The following is a 26,786-nucleotide window of genomic DNA, read 5'->3' on the forward strand; positions in this document are numbered from 1 at the left end:
AAAAAAATATTTTGTTGTCAGATGTTATTCTTATTGTAATATTTATATTGTTATATTTGTATTATAAACTTATTTGTTTTTATTGCTGCTACATTATTATCAGTATTTTTTATTATTTTTACAATTTTTTAAATATTTTTTATTAGTAGATTTACTACTTCCATTTAGACGATCTGAAAACTCAAGAAATATATCTCATCAACGAGCTATTTACAACAAGTTAATTGACACTCTTGATCATATCTGCAAAGTTGTCAACCAAGTTTGTTTTTTACTTCCTTTTTTTAATAATATTAGTAACTAAGTTTTTAACTTATAAACTCTGTGTAAAATTTGATTAATTTAAAACAGTATTTTAAAACTTTGTTCTTCATTTACAGAGAATTCTACTAGAAAATCTTTACAACACAAACCAGTGCCATAATTTGCTGATTGCTGATGATGATGTTGACAGAGTGTGGGATGAAACAGCAGAAAACACAGATGTTGTTTTTGTTAAAAAGCATAATTCAAGCAACCAACCATTTAGTTCTGTTATGCATGCTGACTTCTTTTTTAAACCTGGTCATTTTGAATGCAATTTGGTTTGGCAAAAAAATATTCCTATTCACAAGAGACTTAGGACTACTACTCAGGTTGGGGGAAAATCACGTGGATTAATGGCAATTCAGAGAGAACTTTTCAAATTTCGAATCAGTAACAGGAAAAACTTTTTCGTAATCAAAGATAAATCCAACAATGTTTTTTATTTCAAGTAAAGTTTTTTTGTTAATTGTTTTTTTAAATCTTTTTTCCCAGTGTTAATTAGTGTTAGTTAGCTGCTAATAAGGAAAATTACAAAATTCCAACAATTTTCATATACAACTCCTTTTCCTTTGCCATGAGTTGCTCTTTTTTCTGTAGAATTAATGAAGCGAATTGTAGTAGCAGTCGGTCGACAATAATTTTGGATGAGGAATTTAATAGCTTTAAACCTGTTTTGAACCAAGTATCACCAACATCTTCATATACCTCACTTCCAAAGTTTGAAGATCAAAATGAAAAATATGATCTTTTTGAGGTTAGTTTTATTTTTTAAATAATTTTTATATTGATTTATAATTTCTTGAAAATTTACTTTGATATTTTTTTGTAATAGAGGCAGGAGAGTGACCAATCAGCTTTGATAAGCAACAGGACAGATGAAAAAGGATCAATTACTGACAATTCTACTGAACAGCAAGAATGTCTTCAGTTTTCAGTCTATGGTATAAGAGATCCTGACCAAACTATAAAGTATGAAATGATTCAGATGATTTTAAATAAGTTGGACAGTGCAAATCTAGAACTTATCAATGTGTCTTTAGCTCGCAACCCAAAATGTAAACTGGCTCCTGAGGATGTAGAGGTTGTTTTGTTTTACATTTAAGTTTATTATAAATACAAATAAAAAAATATTTTGATATTAACTTGTAAAAAAAGATTTTAAGTTATTTTTTAAATGTTTAAAAATAAAGAAATTATTGAAGTTTTGCAGGCAGTTAGGGTGTTACATAAAGTGTAAATAGCTGTTGTTAAAAAATAAAGAAATTATTGAAGTTTTGCAGGCAGTTAGGGTGTTACATAAAGTGTAAATAACTGTTGTTAATACTTAGGCTGTTTTCTTGTTACTTTCTGTATATGTTTTTTTTATTATTTTTTTCTTTTTTGTAATAACTGTTTGTTTTAGTTTATACAAGCACCTGGAAAACCTTTGGTATGCAACCTGGTGTTATGTGTGTCTAACATAGCTGCATATTTTATGCATGCTATTATTTTCTATCTCCATCAGCACTTGCTGTTGCAGTATAATACTCCCAGGTACACAACAACTAACACAGACTATCATTTCAAGAATTACACTGAATTTAATAGCTCTTGGCCAACAGTACCATCCATCCCTTCAAGTGACTTATTTTTATACAATCGATATATTTTAAGAGAAGATTCTAATAATGGTGTGTTGTGTAATATGTTAGATTTTTTCAAAAAAAATTTGTTTTCACGTTTTGTGTAAATAAAATGAAATTTTTTCTATCTTTATAGTAATTAACAAATAATCTAGAAGAAAAATGTTAAAGATTTTGCTAACCTGGTTCCAGTGTTTTGAAATGAATAAAAAATAATCTTCATTTATTTTATAAAGCATTCTTTTCGATAAACAAAAATATTGAAAAAAAATTTCAGATAACGGAAAAAGTTTACGGTGAAGAAATATTAACTAAAAACTATTTATAATAGGTATTGGTGTTATCTATTTGAGCTTGGTTGATCTTGATGGTCATACAGTTGTTGCTCAACCATGTTACCCTTCAATTAAGTATGATTCTATCAGGCTTAATGAGCAAAAAGAACGTCTCAATGAAATGCTATTATTAAAACCATTAGATTCATTAACTGATGAAGACACCTGTATGAGTGAGTCCATTTTTAGTTAATTTGAGTAGTTACGACTGCATATTTGTCTAGTATCAGTTTTAGCTATTAAGTTAAATTCAATTTTTTGTTTTTATTAAAAAGTTTGTTTTATTTCAAATTGAATAATCTCCATTTTTATTTTGTTAAGTTCTTTATACTACAGTTTTACAACTCAAATCTTAAATAATTACAGTTTCATTTGGTTCAAAAACAGTTAACTTAAACATGTGCTCTCGCATAGATTTGACAACCTTTCATACTAAAGGACAATTAAATTATATACTCACATACTAAATCACAATTAAAACATATACTCACATGTTGAGACAAGTGAAACCATAATTTTATCTGATGTTGTGCAACAGAATAATAAAAATTAATTACCAAGCTGTAATGAAGAAAGTGTAAATTATAGCTGATGTGGAAATGTTGATTATAATATTATAATGGAAACAGAACCAAAAACAGCTTCAGTTTAAAAACAACTTCAGTTTAAAAACAGCTTTAGTTTGAAACCAGTAATGCTTTACATTATAGTCTCTTTAAATCTTTAAATTAACTTAAGCTTTTTTTTAACTTAATTTTTTCTTCTACAAAGCAATCAAGTACCCAACATTGCTTTATGTCGGTGGATCTATTAACCAAATATTGACTTGACTCCTTGTCGCACAAGTGATTTTGTTTTAAACTTGGTCATAGTTTTTGTACTTATCTGTAAATTGAAAGATGTAAGTAATATTAAGCATTAAAATGCACAAATTTTTATAGAAGCCAAAAAAATGTTTTAATAATGTGGCAGTAAATTGTCTTATTTGTACCATTACAGAGTGATGAACAACCTAAAATCCAAAAACAGAGATTTATGATTTGAATAAGTCATTAAGCATCTCAATTTAATTGGCTTTTAAAGTATAAATTGTTTCAGTGGTCTGTATATGTTTTATTGGTTTATAACTTACAATATTTTATAAAATAAAGTTTTATAAAATCAGAGCCCAGTATGCCCAATAGCAAGTTAAAAAAGATAGTTGCTATTAAAAAGTTATTTCTAATATTAGCTATGTCTTAAGTGCACTATGTGCACTTAAGATATAGCTAATATTAGAAATAACTTTTTACCCAGCAGTTAGAAACTGCTGGGTTTTTCAATAATGATTAATTAGGTGTAAGAAGCTGCATACAATGCAATTTCATCAAATTAAAGGAGGTAGTTTTTTTTTCTCTTGTTTTGTGTAAATAGAATTAAAGTTTTAAATCAGTGGCAATGCACAATTTGCAATTGCTTTATCCCTCTGATGTTTGATGGTGTACTATTAATTGCTAGTCTAATTGCTTAGTTCCTGTTGTAAGATGTCTGGTTTAATCTACATTCCATCAAAAAACTTATGATATTTTGCAAAATAAAACTGAAAAACACTTTATCAAGTGACTTGAGTTGAGGTGAAGGATTGTCATTACTTTTTTTTTTTTTTTGATAAAGCTACTCTCATTAAGCATGCTCCAGCTTTACTCCTAATGTTGCTGGGGATGGTATCAAAACACAAACTGAAATATACCTTCAGACCCCAGTCAACAATGAGATGAAAAGCAATTGACTGTGTTTCACTTATAAGAATTAGTTTTAATATAAGTTTTGAGTTTAATTTTGTCTGTTTCAACAGGTAAGACTGCCATGATTCAGTTCAGCATTTGGGAACGTGGCAACATTAACAAAGAAATGTTAGTTAAAAACCTGATTCTTCATACTCAATATGCATTAAGTGATGTTTTCTTAGAATATGATCTACTCTGTACCCCATTATGTTTTGTTCCATCATCTATTCAGCATTCTTTTCAATGTTCTCGACGTCATTCACTTATCCATCCTGAAACATGTCGGTCTCCTCAAGTAAAACAGGGAGGAAATAGTACTTCAACTACACCCCTATTAAATAAACAAATAACTTTGCGAAAATTCTACTCTGAACCTACAACACCTTGTGGAAATCAATCTGTAGTAAACAAAGATGAAATAAAGGATGTCCCTGAAATTTATGAAAGCTGTTGTTTTGAATTAAATGGCGGGGATATAGAGAAGAGAGGTTCTTCTTTTGTGAAAAAAATTTCAATGTGAGTTTATCCATTTCTTATTAGAAATGTATATTTTTTTAACATAATTTATTTTACAAGTGATATTTATATGTGAATATTTTTGTTAAAGTTTATTGAAAATAATTTGGCATCTTTTTTTTTTTTTTTTTTTTTTTATAGAGAAAGTAGTCCAATTACAAATAAGAGACCCACATTAAGCAGACACAGCACATACTCAGAGAATGATTTTCAAGAAGTACTACCTGGAACTGGGGTTAATGATTGGAATCAAGCTTACCATGTTCTAACAGATGCTGAATTCACTGAATCATTAAAGGCAACTGACTCCAGCAATAAAACATGGCAAGAAATTGAGATTCAAAGAAGAATGGAACTTGGTATTCGCAAAGAAAGGCGTAAGTTTGAAAATGGATTGTCAGGTGACCTGCATTTTAAGTAAGCTTTTCATTTTAGTTTTTTTTTTTTTTTTTTTTACTGCAATTAGGATTTACTTTGTCTCTTGTCTATACAGTTGTATTTTGAAGATTATTATATTTGTTTGAGATATTTACTTTAATTTTCAATAAATTTTTAATTTTTTTTTAATTTTTTTATGATTAGTAGAAATGTTTTTATTTTCTTTTTTCTGTAATACAAGTAAAAACAGATTGGTTGTAACTAATATTACAATAGTAGTTTGTTTATTTTTTTCTTCTGATTTTTTGCTTTTGCTATTTAAAACAGTCCAATATTTTTACATTTTAGTTACTCAGATTGTGCTTCTCATCTATTTGATGAGTTAATCAATGTAGGTAATGCAAGTGTACAAAAACATGTTGGTTTTTTAACTCACCAATATACAATGGAGACTGTCATGAGCGAGGTTGTCAATGAACTAGTAAAGCATTCTCCTGATATAAAGCCAAAAGTGTTCAAAGGCATACAGATGTTCGCATTTTTAGAAAACCTTTTTTAAATATTTGATTTTTGTTTGAGGCAAAGCTTCTTGTGTAAGAAAAAAATTTTTTTTTTTAAATTTGCAGGGCCAGGAATGGTGATTTCATTTATTCACAAGTAAAAGATCACAACGAAAGCAAGGTAATTTGTTTATATGAGTTTTAGTAAATCATATTGTGGTTATAAAATTTATTCACACTAATACAATAACACGATATGAGTTTAATTTTGTAAATTTTACCTACAGCTGACAGCTGATAATATCAAAACTACTACTAACTATGAATCTCTAATTCCTGGATGTTGGTGCAAATACATTATAATTGGACGAAATGCACACAAATGGCTTCAAAGCATGGGAACAGATGAATCTGGTACTTTTACTATTTATATGAAAGATTTTTTTTTCTTTTTTCATTTTTTACATTTTATTAAAATACACTACCATTGGAAGGTTTGTTAACAAGTGTAAATATTACAGAAAACTTGTTTTACGTTTCTTATTAAACACATAAACTTTTTATAAATTTAACTTACATTCTTTGGCAAGTTATTTAAAACCCAGTTTCAAAAATCAATTTGTAAAACTCTAATATATCTTGGAATATGTGAAACTGCTATACTTATTTAACACCTGTTAATCTCCACTTCATAATGCCTGTTTATTTCTGAAATAAATGTTCTCAATAATGTGTGTAATGTTTTGAGAAAACTATCAGTGACAAGAACAAAAATAAGAATAAAACTGATAAAGATTGTTGTCTCTAGAACAAAAAAATATGTTGCTTTAAAATATAATCAATTAGTAAACAATGCATATCAGCCAAAGTGAAGCATGGAGCATCAAGTTTGGGGATGTTTTGCCAGAGAAATCGTTTATAAGCCAGTGATAGTTTATGGAAAATATCTGTTGGTCAAATTTCAATTTTTTGTTGGTCAAATTCAACACCCTTTTTTTTTTGTTAATAACTCAAAAACTATTTAAAAGACTTTTCTAATTTTTTTGCAGAAAGAAGCTTAAGGGTTTTTCTTTGATTTTATTGGTTTTAAGCAATAATATTTAAATGCACCCAAGCTTTGATTTGAAGAGTACTTAAATCTAATGAATGTAAAGCATATCATAAAAAGAAAACTCCAAAGTAATCAACTGGTTGAGAAATTAAGCAATTCTTTGTTCAAAAAAGCTACATAAACTTTTAAGCAGAGAAAACTTGTGCGTATTTGAAAATGATTAAACCTATTGCAAAAAAGACTTTTCAAAATTGCCAGGCCAGCAATATTTCTATCAGTCAAAAATGCTGCCAACAAGTTCAAGTACATTAAATTTAAAAATTTGCTCCTAAGTTCCTTATATGGCAAGCAACCTGCTCTTTTTCCATCAATTAAAAAGCATGATATGCTCACAATATTTTAACTTGATTTGGCTATAATCCACTACTTCAAGAAGTCTCTAGAGTAGTATGAAAAAAATGGTGTTGAATTGGTACCTATGAAACCTAATTCTCCTGAGCAGTGAGTTATTGAAAGTTATTGGTCAATTATAAAAGGAATCTTATTGAAAAGCAAAAAACCAGCTTTAGATGAAGATGATTTTAAGAAAAAGTGGATAGCAGCTTCAAAAAGAGTAACTCAAAGCAAAATCCAGAAAATGATGTCAAGTGCTTGCAAAAATAGTTTGAAATGGTTCTATCTAAGATTCCAGTTATAAATGTAAAAAAAGGTTGACAAATAAATAATTTAATTAGCTTCATTGTGTAAAAAAATTACAAAAGTTTGCTGCTAAGTAGTTTTCAAGTAATTAATTATTAAAGTTTGCTGAATTTCATCATGTTCAGTCAATAATATGAGAAAAAAGAATATTCCAAAGTTATATTAAATAAGTATTAAATAAGATACTGAACTTAAGCATATATCCAAGCTATGGTAGAATTTCCTCTTCTAGAGGAGAAAAATGAAATCCAAGTAATGACCCGGCCACCTAAATTGCCTGACTTATATTCTATAGAGCATTTTTTGGATTATTTGGGCCAGAAAGCCAAATGTAAGCAACCACAAAGCAGATAGCAAATATGGGAATATGAGAATAATCAGAAGCATGGGAAGAAGTAAATAATTTTAAAAATTAGTTGATAGAATGCCAAAACTATGCAATACAGTAATCAAGGAACATGAAGGATCAACAAAAATAAATTCATGTATTAAGTTTACTTTTATTGGGTCATAAATTTATGTTTTACACCTCAGAAATTAAAACATAACATAAAAAATTTCTCACTTTAAACTTAAGGAAAATTCAACTAGTTTCAAACTTCACAATAGTAGTGTAATTTTTGCATATTTAGTTTCATGTTTTTATTTATAAGTTTTGTGTTTTATTAGGCTTTTTTATTTATTTATTTATTTTTTCCAGAAGTGTCTGATGATGAAGAAGGAAAAATATTTAGTCAAGGTTGCTTTTTTATAATTTTAGTGTCGTGCAATAAATTTAAAGAAATATTAATACTTTAAGTATTATTTTATAAAATGTTTTTTTCCTCTATCAATTTTTCTAAAAATTACTTATCAGTTCTTGTAACTTAGGTATGTATATAAATGTATAATTTAAATTTTGTCATATGTAAAACTTCCAAATGGTTAAAGATTTTTTCTTTTGAATTTGTTTTTTCCAGAAGACCAGTGTAAACAGAAATTTAAACCGCTTTGTTTCAATAACACGGGTGTAAACCAAGAGCGAAAGTATTTGAATGAATCTCAACCTCCATCTTGTATCACTCCTGCATTTGTTCCCAGGCAAAAGTTTTTTGTGGCATTTTTTGAAGAGAAAAAGGTAAACATGATTATTTTATTTTTTTTGTTATCATTTTTTTTTTAGTTTTTATTATTATTATCTTTATTATTGTCATCATCTTTATTACTATTGTTATTGTTGTTGTTATCATCATCATTTATCACTAAAATTATTGTAATAAATGAGAGTTGCAACTTGATTTGAAATTCCACAAAATTGCTCTAACTATTATTGTTCATAACAAGATAATATTTAATAAAGTAATGAAAGGGCCTGATGCAACTTTTTATTTTAACTTTCCTTATGTTAAACAGTAAAAAAATGTAATAATAATGGAATGATGATGTAATGATGATGTATTAAGAGATTTGTTAAGTTTAAATGCAATAAAATATTTTTTATTTAGTTTTGTAAAAAACCTAAGCTACATTTTGTTCACGGTTTTTTTGTGAAAATGTTCTACATCTGCATTGTTCTTGAAGCAGTTTTAATTGATTTTAGATAACACTGTACACATATAACTTTTCTAATGAAGTCAATACTGCCCTTGAAAAACAATTAAAGAGACTCTATGCCTGGAATAATGTGAGATCTCATCTTAACAACTGCCTGTTTATTCAGAAGATTGGTTTGTTTCATCATAAGCATTTTGTAAGGGATTGTCCAGGAAAATCAGATCCAGTGAGTAATTTCTTCTGACATTCATTTTGTTATAAAGTTATTGGTCATTAGTCTTGGTTAAAATAAATGATGGCCTTGCAATATTTAAAAGACAAAATTTAAGTCCAAAAATATTTATTTTAAGTTTTAGCTTTAATAGATATTAAACATCATTTACAAATAATTTACATTATTTATTCATAATTTACAAGCATTAAATGCTGGGAAAATTTTTTTTTTGTGTTTTTTGTTTTCCGTTAAAGAAAAAATTTATATCAGGAAAACAGTTGAATTGTAAGCTTGTGAATGGCTGTTAAAAGTTTTTGGCATTTTTTGCTTTTTAATTAATAATCAGAGCAGGTCAATAAAAAAATTATAGTTCTTGAAAAATATACTTTTAAATTTTTTCTTATTACTCTTAGGATGTGCTTGCTTTTTCCAGATCTTCAGACAAATCTTACATAATACCTCTAATGAGAGATGTAGCTCCACTTCCAAGAGAGGTTTTTTTAGAAATGTTTTGCTCTCAGTTTGTATTCTTGTTAATATTGTAAATATTTTGTTGTTCAGTGAGATTCATTAAAAATTATGTTTTATTTTAATGCAGGTATCTAAACGAACTGACCCTCCAGATCTAAAACGTCTAGATTTTGATAATGTCTTTCGTGATGTCTATCCTACTCAAAGACTTCATTTTTCAGATTATTTTTATAAAAAAGATTTAGTCAAAAGACAAGCTTTACAGTACTTGGTATCTGGTTTATCTTTTGGTTTTAAATTTGACTAAACTTTTAATACAGTATTTGCAACTAGTTTCTAATAACTTTTTCTATAAATACGTTTTTTTTTTAATTTTGAAACAATGTAATATTGTTTATTTTATTTTAGCAGTTAAGTGTTATTTATTTTTAGGATGTTAAAAAGAAAAAAGAAAATCGTAAGTAAAAATCTTTTAGGTTTGATTGATTGAGTTGTTTGAAATTTAGTGTTTGTATTTTATGTGTTTAGTTGGTCATCAGCAAGTTGTTTTGAAGGAGATTTATAACTCTTGGAAACAAGAGGGGGCTCATGTACCTATAGCTGTATGAGTTTTTTTTAATGGCTATTGTATTTTTTTTGATCATTTTTTCACCTTTTTAGTTTGAAGGTCATAAAATATGAGTAATTTCAGTTTAAAATTGGGTTTATAATTTTTTGAACTTTTTTTAAATTTTTACATAATTTTTTTTAAAAAGGTTTAAAGATCCAGATCAATTTGTTTTAAATTCAGGTTTTTATTCTTTCAGGAAGACAGACTTCAGACTTTGAAAAAATATAGTCGATTATTACATTATTGTAATGCATCATTGCTTTTTGATATTGAGGAAGATAAAAAAGAAAATGAATCTGAGGTAATATTGAAAAGTTAAAATAAGATTATAAGACATTTGGAAAAATACTTCATATAAGCTAAATGTTTTATCAGTTTGGCGTTTAAGTTATAATAATTGAGGATACCTTTTTGCCATAAGGAAAACGCAGTAGTAGCTATTAATTTTTTATTTAACATAAAAAAATGAGATATTATGTTTTCATTATCATCTTACAATTGCAACTCTGAAAATTAAATTTTACACTGCTATGAATGCATAAATATGTAGCTATTTATTCCATATTTATTCCAAATTTATTCCATATTTATTCCTTGTGCAGTGTTTAATTAAAAGTTGATTTGTTAAACAATAGAATGAATTCCGATTCCAAGTTTTGCTATATCTTTTTTTAATAATTTGTAATTACTTTTTGTTATCATTTATGAACTTGCTTATCAACTTTCTATTTTCTAGAATAAGAATCTGGAATCTGAGAATATTTCAAATACTTCAAATACTTCAAATGTTCAGAAAGATTGGTATGAAGAGCTTAAATGGACTCTTGTTCAACAATATATACAATATTTACAAACACTTGGACTTTGCTTGATCCAAGTTTTGAATAAAAAGTAAGTACTATATTTCTATTCATAGTTTTGCTGCTTAATACAAGTTATTGTGGTTGTGGCTGTTGTTGATATTTAATAGTAGCTTTACTTGTTTCCCCCCCCCCCCCCCCCTAATTCCCCAGAGTTTCATCACAAATCATGGTGGCGAATTTATAAATTTAATAAAAAATCTAAATATGACAAATCTAACAAAAAAATTTGAATGTAAAAGTATTTTCTAATAGGTTCTTTTTAATTATTTTGTAGAAAAATTTGTATTTTTATATAGGGTGTAAAACATGATTTATTAACAAGAAATATAAATAAAAACACACAAAATATTGTCTCAAAATTTATCCTGATTCAATATGATCTTTAAAAGTAAGATCCATTAAACATCTTTTCTTTATTATTTACATTATTTACAAAATATTCATGAATTTTATTTTAATTTAATTAACATTAAACCAACTTAATGCCAGTTAAAATATTAATAACCAAGATCAGCTGCAAATCTAAAAATCAAATTAAACCCATTTGTATTAAATAGCAGATACACACAATGTATCGACTTATATATTTCTATTAATTTGGTTGACTTACGACTTATATTAGCATATAAAATTCTTCAAATGAAAAGCGACACACCAACTTATTCTCAGTTATGTGTAAAGAAAAGCTAATTGCTCAGAAAACAGATAGTAAGCCCTAATAAATCCACTCAGCCAACCATAGATTAAAGATTTTTTCCAGACAACTTCTTGAATAAAGCTTAACTCTTATTCATAAGAATTTAGCTTATTTGGAATATGTTGATAATTTATTCATAAGAATTTAGCTTAATTCAAATATTTTGATGATGTTAGTAGTAATACTACTAGAGCTATAAAAGGGAATCCATTGCTGAATTTCATTTGTCATAATAGATGTTTTATTTTGTTAAATTCTTGATCTAGCAACCTAATAAAAAGAACTTGCAAAGTTAGTAAATTTATGCAGACTTCTATCCTTATGTGTGTGTCATTGGATTAGTTGTGTTTTGATGCAATTCATTTCTACAACTTTCAATATGGAAACTTTTAATTAGTCTTTTTAAATCTTACTTACATATCATAGTTGCAATTATAAAGCTGCATTTTATAGTTGTAAAGCAGTAATTGTATTTTAAAGACCAAACATTATACTAAGTAAACCCAAAAATATTATTTCTTTAAGAAAGAAACTTGTTCATCCTTGGTTGCATTTCTCATTCATATGGTATAGTTTTTCGTTTTTATCAACTAAGTATAAAAGTTGGGTGCACCACTATCTGTATCAAAAGAATTATCCAATGTTGTTGCTGTACCTTTTCAGCTAATGTTTGAATAAAATCAGATAAAAATAATAGTAACTTTTTAACATTTTTTGTGTAAATTAAACATCAAATGGAGAAATAGAATTTTAAGTTAAATTTTAAATACTTTAAATTCTGAATACTTTAAATTCTGTTAGGGTAAAATGTAAATGAAACTCCCATTCTTATCTCAAAATGAAGTTTCAAAATATGTGCCAATGCCTCATGTTATGAAAGACTGACATTTTAATTTTTAATGTTGCTCATAGATTATCAGATAAATAGGTCAAGCTTTTTTCAGTTCAAGTTCATCGTTTGGCTAAAAAAAATTTAAGTATCATGAAATTAAATGGAGTTAATAGAGTAATTTAAACTAAAAAAACCATATTTAGTTTTGAAGTTGTATTTCTTGTTTGTACTTTTTGTTTCTTTAAAGTGTTAAATCATAGAAAGTTTTTTTTCTTTTCTAAAGTTCACAGAAAGCGAAACCAAACGTTACAGTTCACAATCCAAAATCCTCTGGGAAAGATGTGAGTTTTGAGCTATTATTTTATCTCAATTTAAAATTTTTTATGAAAAAAACTCATTTTGACTGAATTTTTATAGGTGTCTTTAGTGGAAGAGAGACCTACCAGCTATAACTTACAGAAAACATCAGCAGGAGGAATAATGGTTATGGAGGTGTTCTTGGAGGTTCAACTTTTGTTAATTTATTTACCAACAATATATTAGCATAAGTTGGGCAACTAAAAATATACTCTTAAAAAACCATTTCAAGAGTATGCTTAAAAACTTATTTTACACACTTAAATATAACAATATGTTTTTTAAATCTGTTAAAAACTAATATAAAAGGATTTAATTCAACTATTATTTTTGCCAATGCATCACAAAGTAACTCAAACTCCATTTATACATTTTCTATCTCATAATTCTACTGACACAGAAAGCACTTGTTTTATTTCCCAAAAGTTGCTTGCATAGTAGTTAATGGGTGCTAGCCAAATTCCCCACTGTGTAAATATTTACAATCAACATTATAAATGCTTTTTTATTTGCTTGCATAGTTTGTGTAAACCATGAAAAATACAAGTTAAATGCAGAAGAAGATTTCAATAGTAATATAGTAGTAATATAGTAGCAGCATTTTTGGGTTAAATATTTTATTGCTCATAGTGCTTTTACCATATATAGAGATTCTGAAGTAAACAGCAAAATTTGAGTCAACTTAAAGCCTGCACAAGTTCAGGCTTTAATTTGACTCAAACTTTGTAGTGCTATGGTTAGTCTTGTCAAGTTGTGCAGTGCTCGATAATTTGCTTTGCAAGCTCTTTGTTAGGATCTAATACTTCTATATTAATAATTGCTACATATCTTCATGCCGCATCATTAGTACAGTCTCATTAGTAGTCTCGTTAATCTGCAAATAATTTTATTGTTACCAGTTTTTTAAAATAATGTTATCATTAGCAGTTTTTTAAAAGGTTTTGACAGTAAATTTTTTTCTCTTTTGAACAGATTTATTGCACCGTTTGCAAAAACAAAATTTTATTGTTAGTTCTAAAATCTGGATATTATGTCACAAGTTACCTCAATTTGGTTGAGAAAAATTTACTTTTGGCATTTCTAAAAAACACATTTAGCTACACTTTAATATTTTTAAGTTGCTACTTAAATATTCAAACAGCAATTCATTGGTGTTTAATTGATTTAAATTTATACAATTTTTTAGTTTTAATTAATATTGAATATTGTTATTTTTACTAATAAATGTATATTGCTACAGTAATTATATTGTTATAATACTGTACATTTGAAAAATGTTCACACAAATTAAAAAAAGTAAAAATCATGAGCTTTTTTCCTAAAAGTTAAAAGGAGAAGAATGAATTATTTTTAAAATTTGTTAAAAAAGTCTTAACATATGATAAAATTATCAAATTAAATAGATAGTTATTAGTTTTTTTTTTAGTATGCTAGGAAAATATAAAAATAAGCACCTAAGGGCAAAGTATTCAAAAATATGCTGCAACCAGTAGATCTCTAAAATGCATCTTTTTTAATGTAACAGACAAAAATCTTATTAAAAATGTTACAGGAAAAAATAGTTTCATGCTTTTGGTTGCCCTAAATAAACAATTCTTAAAATAATTTGAAAGTTCATTAAAAAATTCTTATCATTTTATGTTACTTGTTCTATTTTTTAAACCAGAATACTATTTATATTGTTTTTAGGGAAATCAATTGTGCTACAGTTTATTGGCATTTTCCTCTGTATTTCTAAAAGATATAAAGCAATATGTCAGCCCAAAGGTTCTTTTTGTTTGTTTGTCTTACTTATTCGTAAATGCTTTTTAAAATTGCTCTTAAAACAAATGACGTACAACCAGAAGAATAAAATATGGAGTCTTTTTGTTTTATCATTTTATTTTACCAAATTCCTTCATGGCTATGCATGAAGCGAACCCATCACGCTGCTCATATAAATACTCGTTTAACAATTCTATTTTTTGCGGATTGTAGTATTCAAAAAACATGATGAAGTTTTTAGATTAACGATTGTTTAGCCAATGATTGTTTGACGAATGATTCAATTTTGTATGAGTTACTTATTGATTTAGGACGCATGTAACTTTTACAGAAACTGTTATGAGTTCAAGGATCTCACCCATTTGCAGTCCTTCTCCTATGATTTTCATATACGCATGTGCCAACTTCATTTGTCAGGTCGACCGTCGGTATTTCCAAAGTTTTATCGTATTCATAAACTCATGGAAAGAATATTACAGCAGTATCCAAAACCTCCGCGTTTTTCAAGACTTCTTCTTTCGAACGGTTGCATATTTTTCAAAAATTTGCTTTTGTTACAAAAAATTCTCAAATAATACTAATAAAAATATTAAGCATTAAAAGTTTTATATGAGTTTGTGTTTTTTTTTTAAAAAAAAAGGAATACTAAACACGCGTTGCACATCTGGCTTGAACTCAAGTACAGTGTATAGATACTTCATTACAAAGGCTACTAATTTCGCGTTTTCAAAACTGGAAATGAGTTGCGTCAAGTCTTCAGAAGGTTTCGATCCAAGTGATTATTTATTATTTTACACGTACACAACAGAAAAACAACCTGTACAGTTTTCAGAGGGCTGGAGAACAAGACGCGATACCACCGATTTTGATGGATTTGTTGCTGTCCATTTTAGCGTCAGCAGTAAAAGCGATACGCTCAGTATTCCGTTCCACCTTATACTCGCAAACAAAAAAGAGTTCTATCCTCGGCCTCACTTATTAACAAGTATTAGTTCTGCTTTAAGAGGAAGGCATAAAGCTAACTCTGGAATGGATTCGGCAGTGTTTCATGAAAATGTTGAATGTGGTAATAGTTTTTTTTATAACTTCTTCTATTTCAAAAAAAAAAGAAAAATTGACTTGATGTATTATTTTTAGCATGGAAAAACGTTTTGTTTTGATTTTTTAATGTCAGTAAAACGAAACCGTGTTCGGTTTTGCACTGAAGCAACTAACGAGGGAGTGTTAAACCAGATGCATAGTACTGAGAGTCTGAAGTATACTCCAGCGTGGTCGCAGAATTTATCGGATTGCGATAGGGAGCAGTTATTGGCTATGCATTTTTCAGATTCAACGTTAAGTTCAATGGGTGGAAAACCGTTTTTCCAGACGTCTGCTCGCTCCTCGCTGTCAAATATCTCTCTCGACAGTCGCCATTCAGATTCAACCGACTCTGATATTTCTATTCCAGAATCGTTCACTAAAATTACTTCATCGACATTAGAAACATTCCTAAGAAATGAAAGTAAATTTGTTCAACAGGAACTAAGTCGGGTTTTTGATAAGTTGAACGAAAAGTTTGACGAAGCGCTTTGTAATTGCTGGAGGGACTTGTGTTGGTATGAAATTCTTGCCAATGAAAAAACACTTGATGAAGAATTTATGCAGAGAAAAAATAAGAAAAAAATTAATGCAGATGATTCAGGAGTCCACGCTTATTTTAAAATAATATCTCAATGGAGAAATGAAAATTTGTTCCACGATGTTTGCGATACCTACATTGTAAGTTTTATTGATTTTTTATTTCTTTTTAATCTGAAAAGTTTCGTTTTTTAAATTCTCAAAAGTTTCAAAAATTACCAACGATGCAATTTTTTTTTTTGTACTCGTTTGATGTAAAATCGTTTTTAATCGCCAAATGTCGTCAGTTTATAAGACGTTACTTTAAGTTATGTTCAGCCTCATAATTTTCGTTTACTATTCTTAGACCATTTTTTAAATTAACAATTTTGAAGAACGGTTTTCGTTCTTAGGATGTAGGATACGATGAAGTTGCAAGATTGCTTGAATTGGTGTCACTTTACCATATTCGCTTGATTGATAAGAGATTGTTTGACACGTTGAATTCAGTCTCTCTCAACAAATCTGGGGTTTTATTGCATCTATTAAGGTGACTTTGGTGTATTTTAAGGTCTATTTTTTGTCGTGTTATTGAAAAAAGTAGGTAATGATGCCATTATTGAGCAATCTAGGTAATGTCGTCATATTATTGATGTAACAACGTAGATAATGGCATTTTGTTTTTCCAAATTAATATTTTCTTTCTTATGTGTTGTCGTTATTCTTTAGGTTAATTGCAACGAAGTATGATGCGCTATGTCGAAAGTTTGTTTCTCGGGATGACCACGTATTTATTTGCATCTTAAACCCAGAGAATCTAGATATGTTTGTTTTGATAGATGTTAAGGATGGAAATATGGTAGGGAAAGTGTGATCAGCGATCTGTAGAAATTTTTGTTTACATTTAGTTACGTTCTTCAAGCTTTTCTATCAAAATTGTTTTTTTTCTTTTTTTTCTTTACCATTACAAAGCTTTGTCATGAAAATCATCTAAAAATCTTTTATAAGGAACGTGTGATTATTTTTGTATTTGTTTTGTATATAGGATTTATCAGCGGTGTACCGTTTAAAGCCTCGCTTTACGCCACTAGAGAACCTCTTGGAAGAAAATTTACCAGAGCTTGAAAAAAATTCTCGCTCACACATCGAAAGCGTCATTACTTGTGTTCTTAGCAACCTGTTTCAAACGATATTCTGCAGTTGATTCATCGAGGATTCCTTGCAAAATTTAAGTTATAAAAACTTTTTGTAAACTTTTCATCTCTTTTAATTCTTTTTTATTTTTGTAATAATAATAAAAATAATAATTATTATTTTTATTGTTATTTTTTATTATTATCATTATTATTGTTAGTGTTTTTATTATTACATTGAAGTCTTCTATGAATCCTTCTAAAAAATCTAAAATTTTACGTTTTTTGTTTGTTTAACGAACTTATTTTATATATATATATATTTTTAAATATAATAATAAAAGGATTTAGAGAGAGTTTAGATGTGTATTTGTTGCTACGAATTAGAATTTTGTAATAATACGTTTGGATATTTTTGCCAATATCATAGAACATTTTTACGATTGACTATTTACGCCAAAAAAATTTCGTCGACACTAAAGAAGTAATATGAATAAAATTAATGACGACCTAATAGAAGATAAAATAGAGAGATAAAAATTGATTGATGTAAATAGAGATTTGCATTTGTCTTGAGAGTAAGAATTCTATTGACTTAGAAATTCTCTAGTTTTGATTTTGGTATAGCGTTTAAGTAAAAGTCCAAATGGCTATAGCAAACTCCTGACTTAAATCCGATAAAGCTCTTATGGGAATATTTGGATCGTCAATTGATATGTTAAAATCAGCAAACAAGATTTATCTACAATTAAATAAACAAAAGTTGCTCTTAAACCTTTTGCGCTACTGAAGATTTTCACACAAAGTACTTCTAAGTCAATTTTAAGAAGTTTGCAGTCAGCTCCTAACTCTTGACCAAAAGTCATTTTACTTTCAAATTTGGCATCGTGTGCCTACAACCCATAGCTCGTATCGAATTTTTCACCTTCCTCGATTCCAAGCTATTCAAACACTTTGACAATTCCAAGCTAACCCTTGTTGAATTGAAGGATAGCACTGTTCACACTTAACTTAAGCCGCTGTAAAAGAAAAATTTCTGGAGCATTTCATCAAGATTTTATTATTCAGTGACACATTGGCATTTTGCGTTTTCCCGAAGATGCATTTGAGCGGTTAATATAGAGAAAAACAAAATTATCTATGTGTTATATATCAAGCACATGCTAAGTACATCAGAAAATCCTTCAGTTCTGAAGTAATACTAATACAATGCTATGTAATCTATACATTCCGATGAATACCTGCAATTTTGCGTACAACTTAAATACTTTACAGTTTAAGTCACGTGGTAAAACTTTTTAAACACTGTTTTGCATTACTATTGGCTTAGAAGTTTAAGCTATAGCAATTGCCGTAACTTTTGCATTTCAGATTAGCCAATTGCAAGCATACAATCTAGCATGAAGACTGTTTCTCTTCACAATCGCAATCTATATTCATGTGCCTCTCGCTTATTCTGTCAAGAAGAAAGAAATTCCATATCTGCTATAGCGAAAAGAAATTTGCTATCTGTGTGGGACTTCAAAGTTATTGCCATTTTGACGGAAATACAGTTAAGAAATGTAAATATTTTTGCTTCCTTTGCCTATGGAATAGCACAAATCATGCTAAAGCTATACACGGAAGATTGACCACTGAGCAACGTAGATATTCCTATTATTATTTACATCATCAACCTCTCTTAGTTGAAAGCCAAATTGAAGGGCAATTTTTTTGGAACGTGGCATAACGAAGCCTTTTAGTAATTATTGGTTTAAACAGACCATGGGTTATCTTCGAAAAGTTATTTGCAAATAATTTGTCGGCAACCGCCGTTCTCTCATTTATTTGGATGACATTCAACAGTTATTTCACTCATATGAAGCTCTGGGATACAATATTGTGACATTTAATGTTAGCAGAATAATGCTGGATGTTACAATGCGATTCCACAGGCTTGCCTTATAAACGGAAAGCAAAAACCAAACACCAAACCTTTGTAATAAAAAGTTTCAATAAGAATAAGACTTATTGAAACTTTTTATTACAAAGGTTTAGTTTTATAATCATCTTTTTTTTTGATGTTTGAATACTGTGACGAAATACTTTAAAGGTATTGAATATATTATGAAGAAAAAATTTTTTTCAAAAAAATATATATAAATCACAATAGATAAATCACGATTTTTCAAAAAAAGTGGTGAGTGACGTAACGGACTTCAAATTTGAATTCAGCACAAGATTAATTGTTTGCAATATTTCCAGAATTTCTACAACCACAACCACCACAACAACAACTTTTGTTTTTTGTTTTTTTTTTGTTAATTCCAAGGTTTATAAAAATATAACTATAAATAGAAAATAAGCTTGAAGAAACTCATAAGATTACAGAAGGAAATATTGTCATTAAGCAAATCGCTCTGCTGTATAGAAATCTTTAATAACTCTTAAATAATCGGACCACCTAGGCACCAAGATTAAAGCAAAATACTTAAGATGCCTCGGAGTTAGTGTTTGTCGATGATTTATTTATATTTGCATATCTAACCCCCGTATACAGGTAAGCAGCACTTTGGTATTCAATCAAAATTGTAAACCATTGTATGAAACCTGTCTTGACTAATAACTTAGCTCTGTTATTTCATATGGCCTTCTGACAGTGTTCCATCATTAGCGCCAAAACCCTGTTAAGGCATCAACTACAAAATCCTGTTCAGGCACATCAACTATAAGGGTTAGCTCCTCTTTAAACCTCTGTTGAATAATCTTTTTTTTTATTTTTTACTGATGCTTTTTCAGCAGGGGACTTGGAAAAATATGCTTTAATTTCCATCTTGTATTCCAAATTTAAAATATACTTCAAAAATCTGAATCAGCAAATGCAGAGCTAAAATCCTTTTCATTGACTGGCTTAGATCTGATTAATAGTGGATTGTTATATACATTGGGCTGTCAGAAAAAGACTTAGATCGTTAACATGAATCTTGCCAATATTTGTATCAGTGTTTTTTTTTTGTTTTTTTTACAAACACTTTGACTAGAGTACACCATGAAACTTTCCAAACACTTTATGCTTGTATTATCACAGAAATTTTCCGCTCAGTAAACGTTATCCTTTTCAAGGCAAAGTTTTCACCCTGAGAATAACAATTCTGCTTTTCATTCTTAATTTCTGAAGTAAAGAATAAGTATCTATTCATCCATAATACAAAAATATGGATGAATTCCTGATAATCCAATACTGTTTATCAGAAAGATCGCACTGAGTTTTTAAGCTCAATGCATCTTTTTTATTTTATCAATTTTCACTTTTATCTGAAAACTAAATCCATGCCTTTTTCCAATACCTTGGGAAAATCTAAAATCACAACGCAGAGTCAAAAATATTTTTTAATCTTCAAAGTTTTTATACAAAAGTTTTCAGCAAATATTTATATTTTATCAGTTTTATACTTAGGCCTTTCTTATATTCGAATGTTTTTTACTGTGTTTTCATTATATCACCACTTCCAACGTCCTATTTTAAACTTAATCGTTGCCATCGTGAAAACCATGTCATTTTTTTTTTTTTATGTTACTTGAAATAAAACTTTATGGATGTTGAGAAAATAACGAATATTAGCGTTTTGCAAGGGCTTCAATTTAACTTCGAGTCTAAGTTAGTACTAAGCGTTAGTCAAAAAACAAAAATGGATACCAATTTTCTTCATTTTAAATACCGATCTTTCTTAATCTACAACGGGGGCTCGAAAGTGCGCTACATATCAGATCTCGGATAAGATTTTTGACAACTTAAACGCACGTCGTTTTTGCTTTGCTGAAGTGCAGATATTTCAATTTACTTTTGATTTTAAAAGTTAAAGAAAAAAAAAAAACGCTAAGATGACGTACCTTTAAAAATAGAGCTCTTTTGAATGAATCGGTTTAAACTTAGTTTAAATCCAAATCCTTCAAAACAACTTAATTCTTGCATGAAGATCATCGCTTAATTTGTCAAAGTATTTTGAAAATTTTTCATCAAAAAGAGAAATCAGAAAACTTTAACGTGTTAAGAACTTTATTCATAATAATTTACATGTAAAAGTTTATTTTACAGAGTTTAAGATTTTATTGAAAAAGAATTATAAAAAATGTTAGTTGTACGAAAGAAATATTTGAAACTTTTCAAAATCACAATTTGCTGTTTGTAGGAGGCGAAGTTTTCACGATTATTGACACTCAAGGATAATTAGAGGATTCAAGATGGGCAGATGTTGAAAGTTCAGGTTCTGAAGCAGTTGTAGTTTCCGAAATTGTCGTTGAGGATTCGACACTTGTCGTAGTAACTGAAGTCGATACTTCAGTACTGCGCTCTTCTGTTTTAGGTATCATTGTTTCACTTGTTACCACTGTTGTAGGTTCAGCAGTTGTTGATAATTCAGGGGTTGTAATTGGTTCCGTGTTTGTATTTGTAGAGCTCACCGTAGATTGTTCGACACTCGATGTAGATGGTCCTGAAGTAGTTATCAAGGTTTCAGAACTTGTTTCAGTTGGACTTGTTGATGGCGAAGGTTGGTTTGACGACGTTGATACGGCTTCTGTTGAGGATTCCGTCGATTCACTAATAGTTAATGTAGTTGTTGCTGATTCGGAACTCGTCGCTATATTTCCAGTTGCGACTGTGGTTGACTCCGTATTTGTTATTGACGTTGATTGTTCAATAGGGGAGGTGACTGATTCTGAGGTTATGGTACTTGATTCAGTATTTGAAATTGAACTTATCGTGCTAATCGTTGACTGTGGAAGTTCTGTAGTTGTAGTCGAAAGGTCAACACTGGTAGACTTATCATTAGTTGTAGATGTTATGGGTTCGCTTGTTGTACCAGGCTCAACGGTGGAAATGTTTTCTTCGGTATTCGTTTCCTTTATATCAACACAACTTGGATTTCGATAATCGCGGGTAAAATGGCAAGGTACGGTACAATAATCTGCAAGGATTAAGGTTTTGTAAGGACCGCTCTCTATATACATTGCATTTGGACCAGTCCATCCCCACCAACATCTACATTGGCCAGAAGGTAAACATGTTCCGACTGCATGCCAAAACAGGTAACCACATTTGTGATGACACTTCCTTGCAGGTATAGCGCCAACTTGACTGACTACTATTAACGCGAATAAAAAAAGTTTTTTCTCCATTTTAATTTTCAATATTTGAGATACAGTGATCTTATGTCTGAACGTGACGATGTCTGAAAGTTACGAAGCAGAAAAGACTTTTACATATAATAATTTAGGCTTGGACCCAAGTAATCATGATTGACGTCTTGCGGTTTAATGAGATCTTATATAATTTTAACTTTAGATGAGTACGTCGACCGCGAGACTCGCTTTAATGTTAGTCATCGTTCAGTTAAAAATCCGCTAAATAAACTCAAACTTAAGAACCAAAGCCATACCATCAAACTTGAATTAAATTGTGAGTTCAAAAAGAATTCTTTTGAATTCTTTCTCACTTCAGTAAATAAAACTAAAAACCTGTTCGTTTTCTGCATGTCCAACTCTATTATTCTAGCTTTTTTTAAACAAAATAGAGAAAAAAATGTGAACAAAATTCATCGAAGCTAAACTCCAATTGAAAGCGTAAAAAAATGGATGATCGAGAGTAGGTTCTTGAAGTTTTAGACCACATAGAAGAAAAACCACTGCTGCCTTGGTTTATTAAAGTTGTAAAACTCGTTTATTGCGTATAAGTGGTCTATTGTTTTAACGTGCATTTTTTACAGTTGGTTTTAAACTCTCGAAGAATCCAAACATTAGAATTTTATTGACATCAACAACTGTCTTTTCTACAAACAAAGTATACAACGCATTCAAATCCCCCTCGTTAAAAAACTTTTATTTCATTTTAAGAACATAAAATTTTTTAACATGAAATTAGCAATTTAAATATTGGGTTATTTGATCAATTTCATGCAAATTAATTATGCAATTTTGTGTAAATTATGATGCAATTTCAATTCTTATATTTCCTAAAGACACATGCTCTGTGGTCCCCATAGAGTTTTGTGGTGGAAATAAAAATAGTTTTTTCAAGAGAACTCTTCATCGTGAATGTCGCTTGTAATACCAAGACTTCTGCAACTTGTTGATAAAGTTTTGTATGGAGTGTAAGTGTTTGGAGGTCTAATGAGTCTTAGAGCATAATAATATCTTGATTATGCCTTGATTTACCTTGATTTTGTTAACATAGCAGACCTTTATTAAATGCATAAGTTCTTTTTTTCTTTTGGTTAAATTGCTGAAAAAAAAACTATTTTACCAATAATTTTTTGCCTCCTTTCAGGACCGTAAGCTACTTCTTTTTACTTTTTTAAGTCAATTTTTACCACAAGTTCAATATTTACCACAAGTTCTGGAAAGAATATTTAGGCATAAAATCTATTTGATTGTTTTTTTAAAGCTGAAAGATATTTCGCGAGACAGATTTTTTTTCAGTGTTCATAGTGAAAAAGACTGTAGGAGGTTTAGCGTCCTTGTAAAAGTGGATTTTACAGAGGTTTAATGTGAGTACAACGAATACAGAAAAAAATAATTGCTATAAATGTATATACAAGAAATTTTTCAGCTCAAAGTCGATAGCTTTTAAATAAAGGTTACTAAGTAAATTAAAAAATGAAGTTGTGACGCAGCAAAAGTGCGGCTAACATCTGAGATGGAGTGTTGCTAACAAAACTCGTTATGTTTTAAAGTTGTTTTCAACCTCCATCCTAAATATTTTTTTCACGTGTGTGGGTGTGTCACTGAAACGAAGTCTGTAACTGGGTAATTCTGGGTAATTCCATTTCAATGTCTTTGTAAAACCTATGAAACTGATTTTGCTGATTTTTACACCATTAACATGTGAAAACATGAAATCTTTTAAAATTTGACATTTCTATTCAAAGCTGTGACCGATTTATGACTGCTTTTGGTTAAGCTCAAGATATTTAAAATCCACCATTTTTAATTGCGTTTTATGCATTTATTTACTCCTGTTCGATAAAAGATATTTTTACGAATATTGGCATATAGATACTTTTTAACTTGCTAAATATGAATAACAAGTTTATAAATTTGCTGGATTAAAAAAAAATTATCTAAAGCTTTTTCTGAGGGGCAAAGTTCACAGGATTTACAAACATGTATTTAAAAAATAGTAAAAAAGCGTTGTGTTTATTTAATTTTTACAAATTTAGCATAATTTTTATTTCTGTTACATAAAATAAATTCTGTTGCAGTAATTAATTACATTGTAAACTGAAAACCAACACCAGTCATCTTTCTGGCCAAGAAAACGTTTTGGATGGTCCATGAGGATGCTTAAACTTTATTTTCAAACAAAGTTTTCCAGTAGTTAAATTAAAATAATTAACGTCTTTACTCGTTCTTTTTAAAAAATGTTGTTGTTTTAGATGTTGTTGTTCCCGGCAAATTTAAAAAAAGCCTTAAAAAATATGACATTTCTTCTTGAAAAAATGAAGTACCGTAAACACGCTGTTAAAAAGTTTGTGGCAATTTTTTAGTTGGTCTTTTTAAATAAAAAAAAATCAATTTCTCAAATAACTATGCATCACCGAGCCAAAAAGCCTTTTTTGGTCGTTTTTTTTTTTTGAAATAAAGAATCCATGGTGAAAAGAAAAGGAAACAAAATTTTAGTTGTAAAAAATAATTTACATTCCACTGTCTATAAAAAAAAACAAAAGCAAGCATTTCTTTTTTCAACCAATAGAATTTATGGAAGCAAGATGTAGAACAATTTCCACAAAAATAAAGTCAGCACGTTCAGCAGATATTCCTTTGAATTCAGATTTGTTGCGAGGATTTGTCTGAACACGTAGACGCTAAATATTTGCACTTTTACTTGGATTACAGCTTGGTTATACAAATTATTGCTATTTCATTTGTGATTGGAACAGTAAAGGCAGAAAAAGTCACTATGTAAAGAAAGTGTGGCTTAAGCAAGAATCACTTACTCCAGGCCATAAAAATGTTAAAAATTAGTGAACCCTGATGATATACTTTTAACATCGTCACAAATAAAAAGCTTCGCCTGATAAAATGTTTTGTAAAAGCTATAGATGACGGTGGATTTTTTTTTTATCTGAAAGAGAAATTCTCCAAACTCAGCTAGACAAAAATTAAAGGGGAAGTACTTGTAAGTCCGCAAAAACAGGAACTGATAAAGAATAAAAGCTTTGAAGAAAAAACTGAATCATTAGAAAAAACTCGCCTGAAAATTTTTTATGAATGTTGATAGTGTTGATAGTTATCAGCAATTAACGGTGTTGAAACTATCAGCAACTATTTAATCAGTGATAAAATTGAGTTTCATAAGATTAATATTTACTGATATCCTGAATTATTTATGATTTAGTTACTAACAAAAATCACTGGATACACTTTTTTTTAAAGATTTTTCTCAAAATTGATCAATGTGCCACATTTTTATTATAATTTTGGTTGAATGGTTTTTTATCTTGAATTTTTTCAAATTAAATTGAAAGTATCACATACCATCAACAAAAAAACTTCATATTTTCTTTAGACCCATCTTTGTGAGCTATGATACCCAACCAAATAACCTGCAATTATTAACGAATCAGATTAAGTATTTCAGCAACCCTGCATTAGAAACAATAAAACAGAGTTGTTAAAATACTTATTCTGAAACACCACAAACATAATACTTTATCTTTTTAGTTTAAAGGTTTAGTTAACTTCTGTCATCCAATAACAAAAAAAATGGTGGTACAATTGATAGCAAAATAGACCCTTAAATTAGACAATGAACCAAACGACGTCAGATCTGTGAGTGCATCATTTGAAAGTACTTTTTCAAAATCTCCTTATTTCTGCCATTGATAGCAACTGATAAACTGTTTTTTTATGTCTGCTGTTTAGCATTGTTGTTTAACATTAAAATGTAGACTTGATGGGTGTATAGGCTAGATTATTATATGATGACGACATAAATTATGTCATTCCGATTTAAATCAAATTATTTCATTGGCTGCACTCACTTAACAATAGCACGTAAACACTTAATTGACAATGCGCCATTTTGGCACGGACATTTTTACCAAGAGATTTAAATGTTACATTACAAAATAATAAAATATACTTTTAATATTTTTGAAAATACTTTAGAAAACGTAAGCTTACAACGAAGTTTTGAAAAATACTAAGGCCTCATTTATTTAAAAAAATTTAACTTCGCCAAATCATTGAAAAATTGAGACTTTAAAATGAATTTCATTCAGGCCAGTTTTGATGGCGTCAAAGTTGTTTAAATTGAAATTCTCGTATTTCTCACATGGCAATTTTTGCAGGATTGGTGGTATTCATTTAATTCATTTCCAAAAGATTATATCCAGCAAAGATGAGAACAATAGAACTTAACAACTCACAAATAGTTTTCTTTTCATGATTTTTTTAAATAAAGTCTTTCCTAATGCTGGATGAATTACAATTGTTCAGCATAATAGTAAAGTTACAATAGTATAATACCTTAATATTAGCATAATTATAATAGGGTAATAT

At 28.9% G+C, this 26,786-nt stretch overlaps 1 protein-coding gene across 2 annotated transcripts in view; it reads left to right on the forward strand.

Annotated features, from left to right (window-relative positions):
• The window catches only part of LOC145182463 (KICSTOR complex protein SZT2-like), a 38,310-nt gene extending 20,918 nt beyond the window's left edge, over positions 1-17,392 (forward strand). Inside the window, exons 31-59 of one of the 2 annotated variants that reach the window (XM_090084472.1) lie at positions 169-262; positions 381-754; positions 904-1,060; positions 1,139-1,387; positions 1,709-1,976; positions 2,260-2,436; positions 4,098-4,545; positions 4,687-4,962; positions 5,272-5,454; positions 5,550-5,604; positions 5,711-5,837; positions 7,874-7,912; positions 8,133-8,290; positions 8,753-8,932; positions 9,334-9,414; positions 9,519-9,662; positions 9,824-9,848; positions 9,920-9,993; positions 10,198-10,302; positions 10,738-10,892; positions 12,677-12,734; positions 12,811-12,897; positions 14,440-14,517; positions 14,826-15,039; positions 15,155-15,580; positions 15,689-16,275; positions 16,527-16,663; positions 16,843-16,972; positions 17,159-17,392. In XM_090084472.1, the coding sequence (XP_089940598.1) occupies positions 169-262; positions 381-754; positions 904-1,060; positions 1,139-1,387; positions 1,709-1,976; positions 2,260-2,436; positions 4,098-4,545; positions 4,687-4,962; positions 5,272-5,454; positions 5,550-5,604; positions 5,711-5,837; positions 7,874-7,912; positions 8,133-8,290; positions 8,753-8,932; positions 9,334-9,414; positions 9,519-9,662; positions 9,824-9,848; positions 9,920-9,993; positions 10,198-10,302; positions 10,738-10,892; positions 12,677-12,734; positions 12,811-12,897; positions 14,440-14,517; positions 14,826-15,039; positions 15,155-15,580; positions 15,689-16,275; positions 16,527-16,663; positions 16,843-16,972; positions 17,159-17,317 (5,245 nt within the window). In that variant the 3' untranslated portion in view covers positions 17,318-17,392. Of the gene's footprint in view, positions 1-168; positions 263-380; positions 755-903; positions 1,061-1,138; positions 1,388-1,708; positions 1,977-2,259; positions 2,437-4,097; positions 4,546-4,686; positions 4,963-5,271; positions 5,455-5,549; positions 5,605-5,710; positions 5,838-7,873; positions 7,913-8,132; positions 8,291-8,752; positions 8,933-9,333; positions 9,415-9,518; positions 9,663-9,823; positions 9,849-9,919; positions 9,994-10,197; positions 10,303-10,737; positions 10,893-12,676; positions 12,735-12,810; positions 12,898-14,439; positions 14,518-14,825; positions 15,040-15,154; positions 15,581-15,651; positions 16,276-16,526; positions 16,664-16,842; positions 16,973-17,158 lie in introns of those variants that run through there. The other variant, XM_090084473.1, reaches the window with a different exon arrangement.
• The last annotated feature ends 9,394 nt before the right edge of the window (positions 17,393-26,786 follow it).

Source organism: Hydra viridissima, unplaced genomic scaffold, assembly GCF_058129835.1.
Source record: "Hydra viridissima isolate aposymbiotic clone 2 unplaced genomic scaffold, HvirCarnegie_v1 scaffold_4, whole genome shotgun sequence".
In the NCBI taxonomy this organism is placed as follows: Eukaryota; Metazoa; Cnidaria; class Hydrozoa; order Anthoathecata; family Hydridae; genus Hydra; species Hydra viridissima.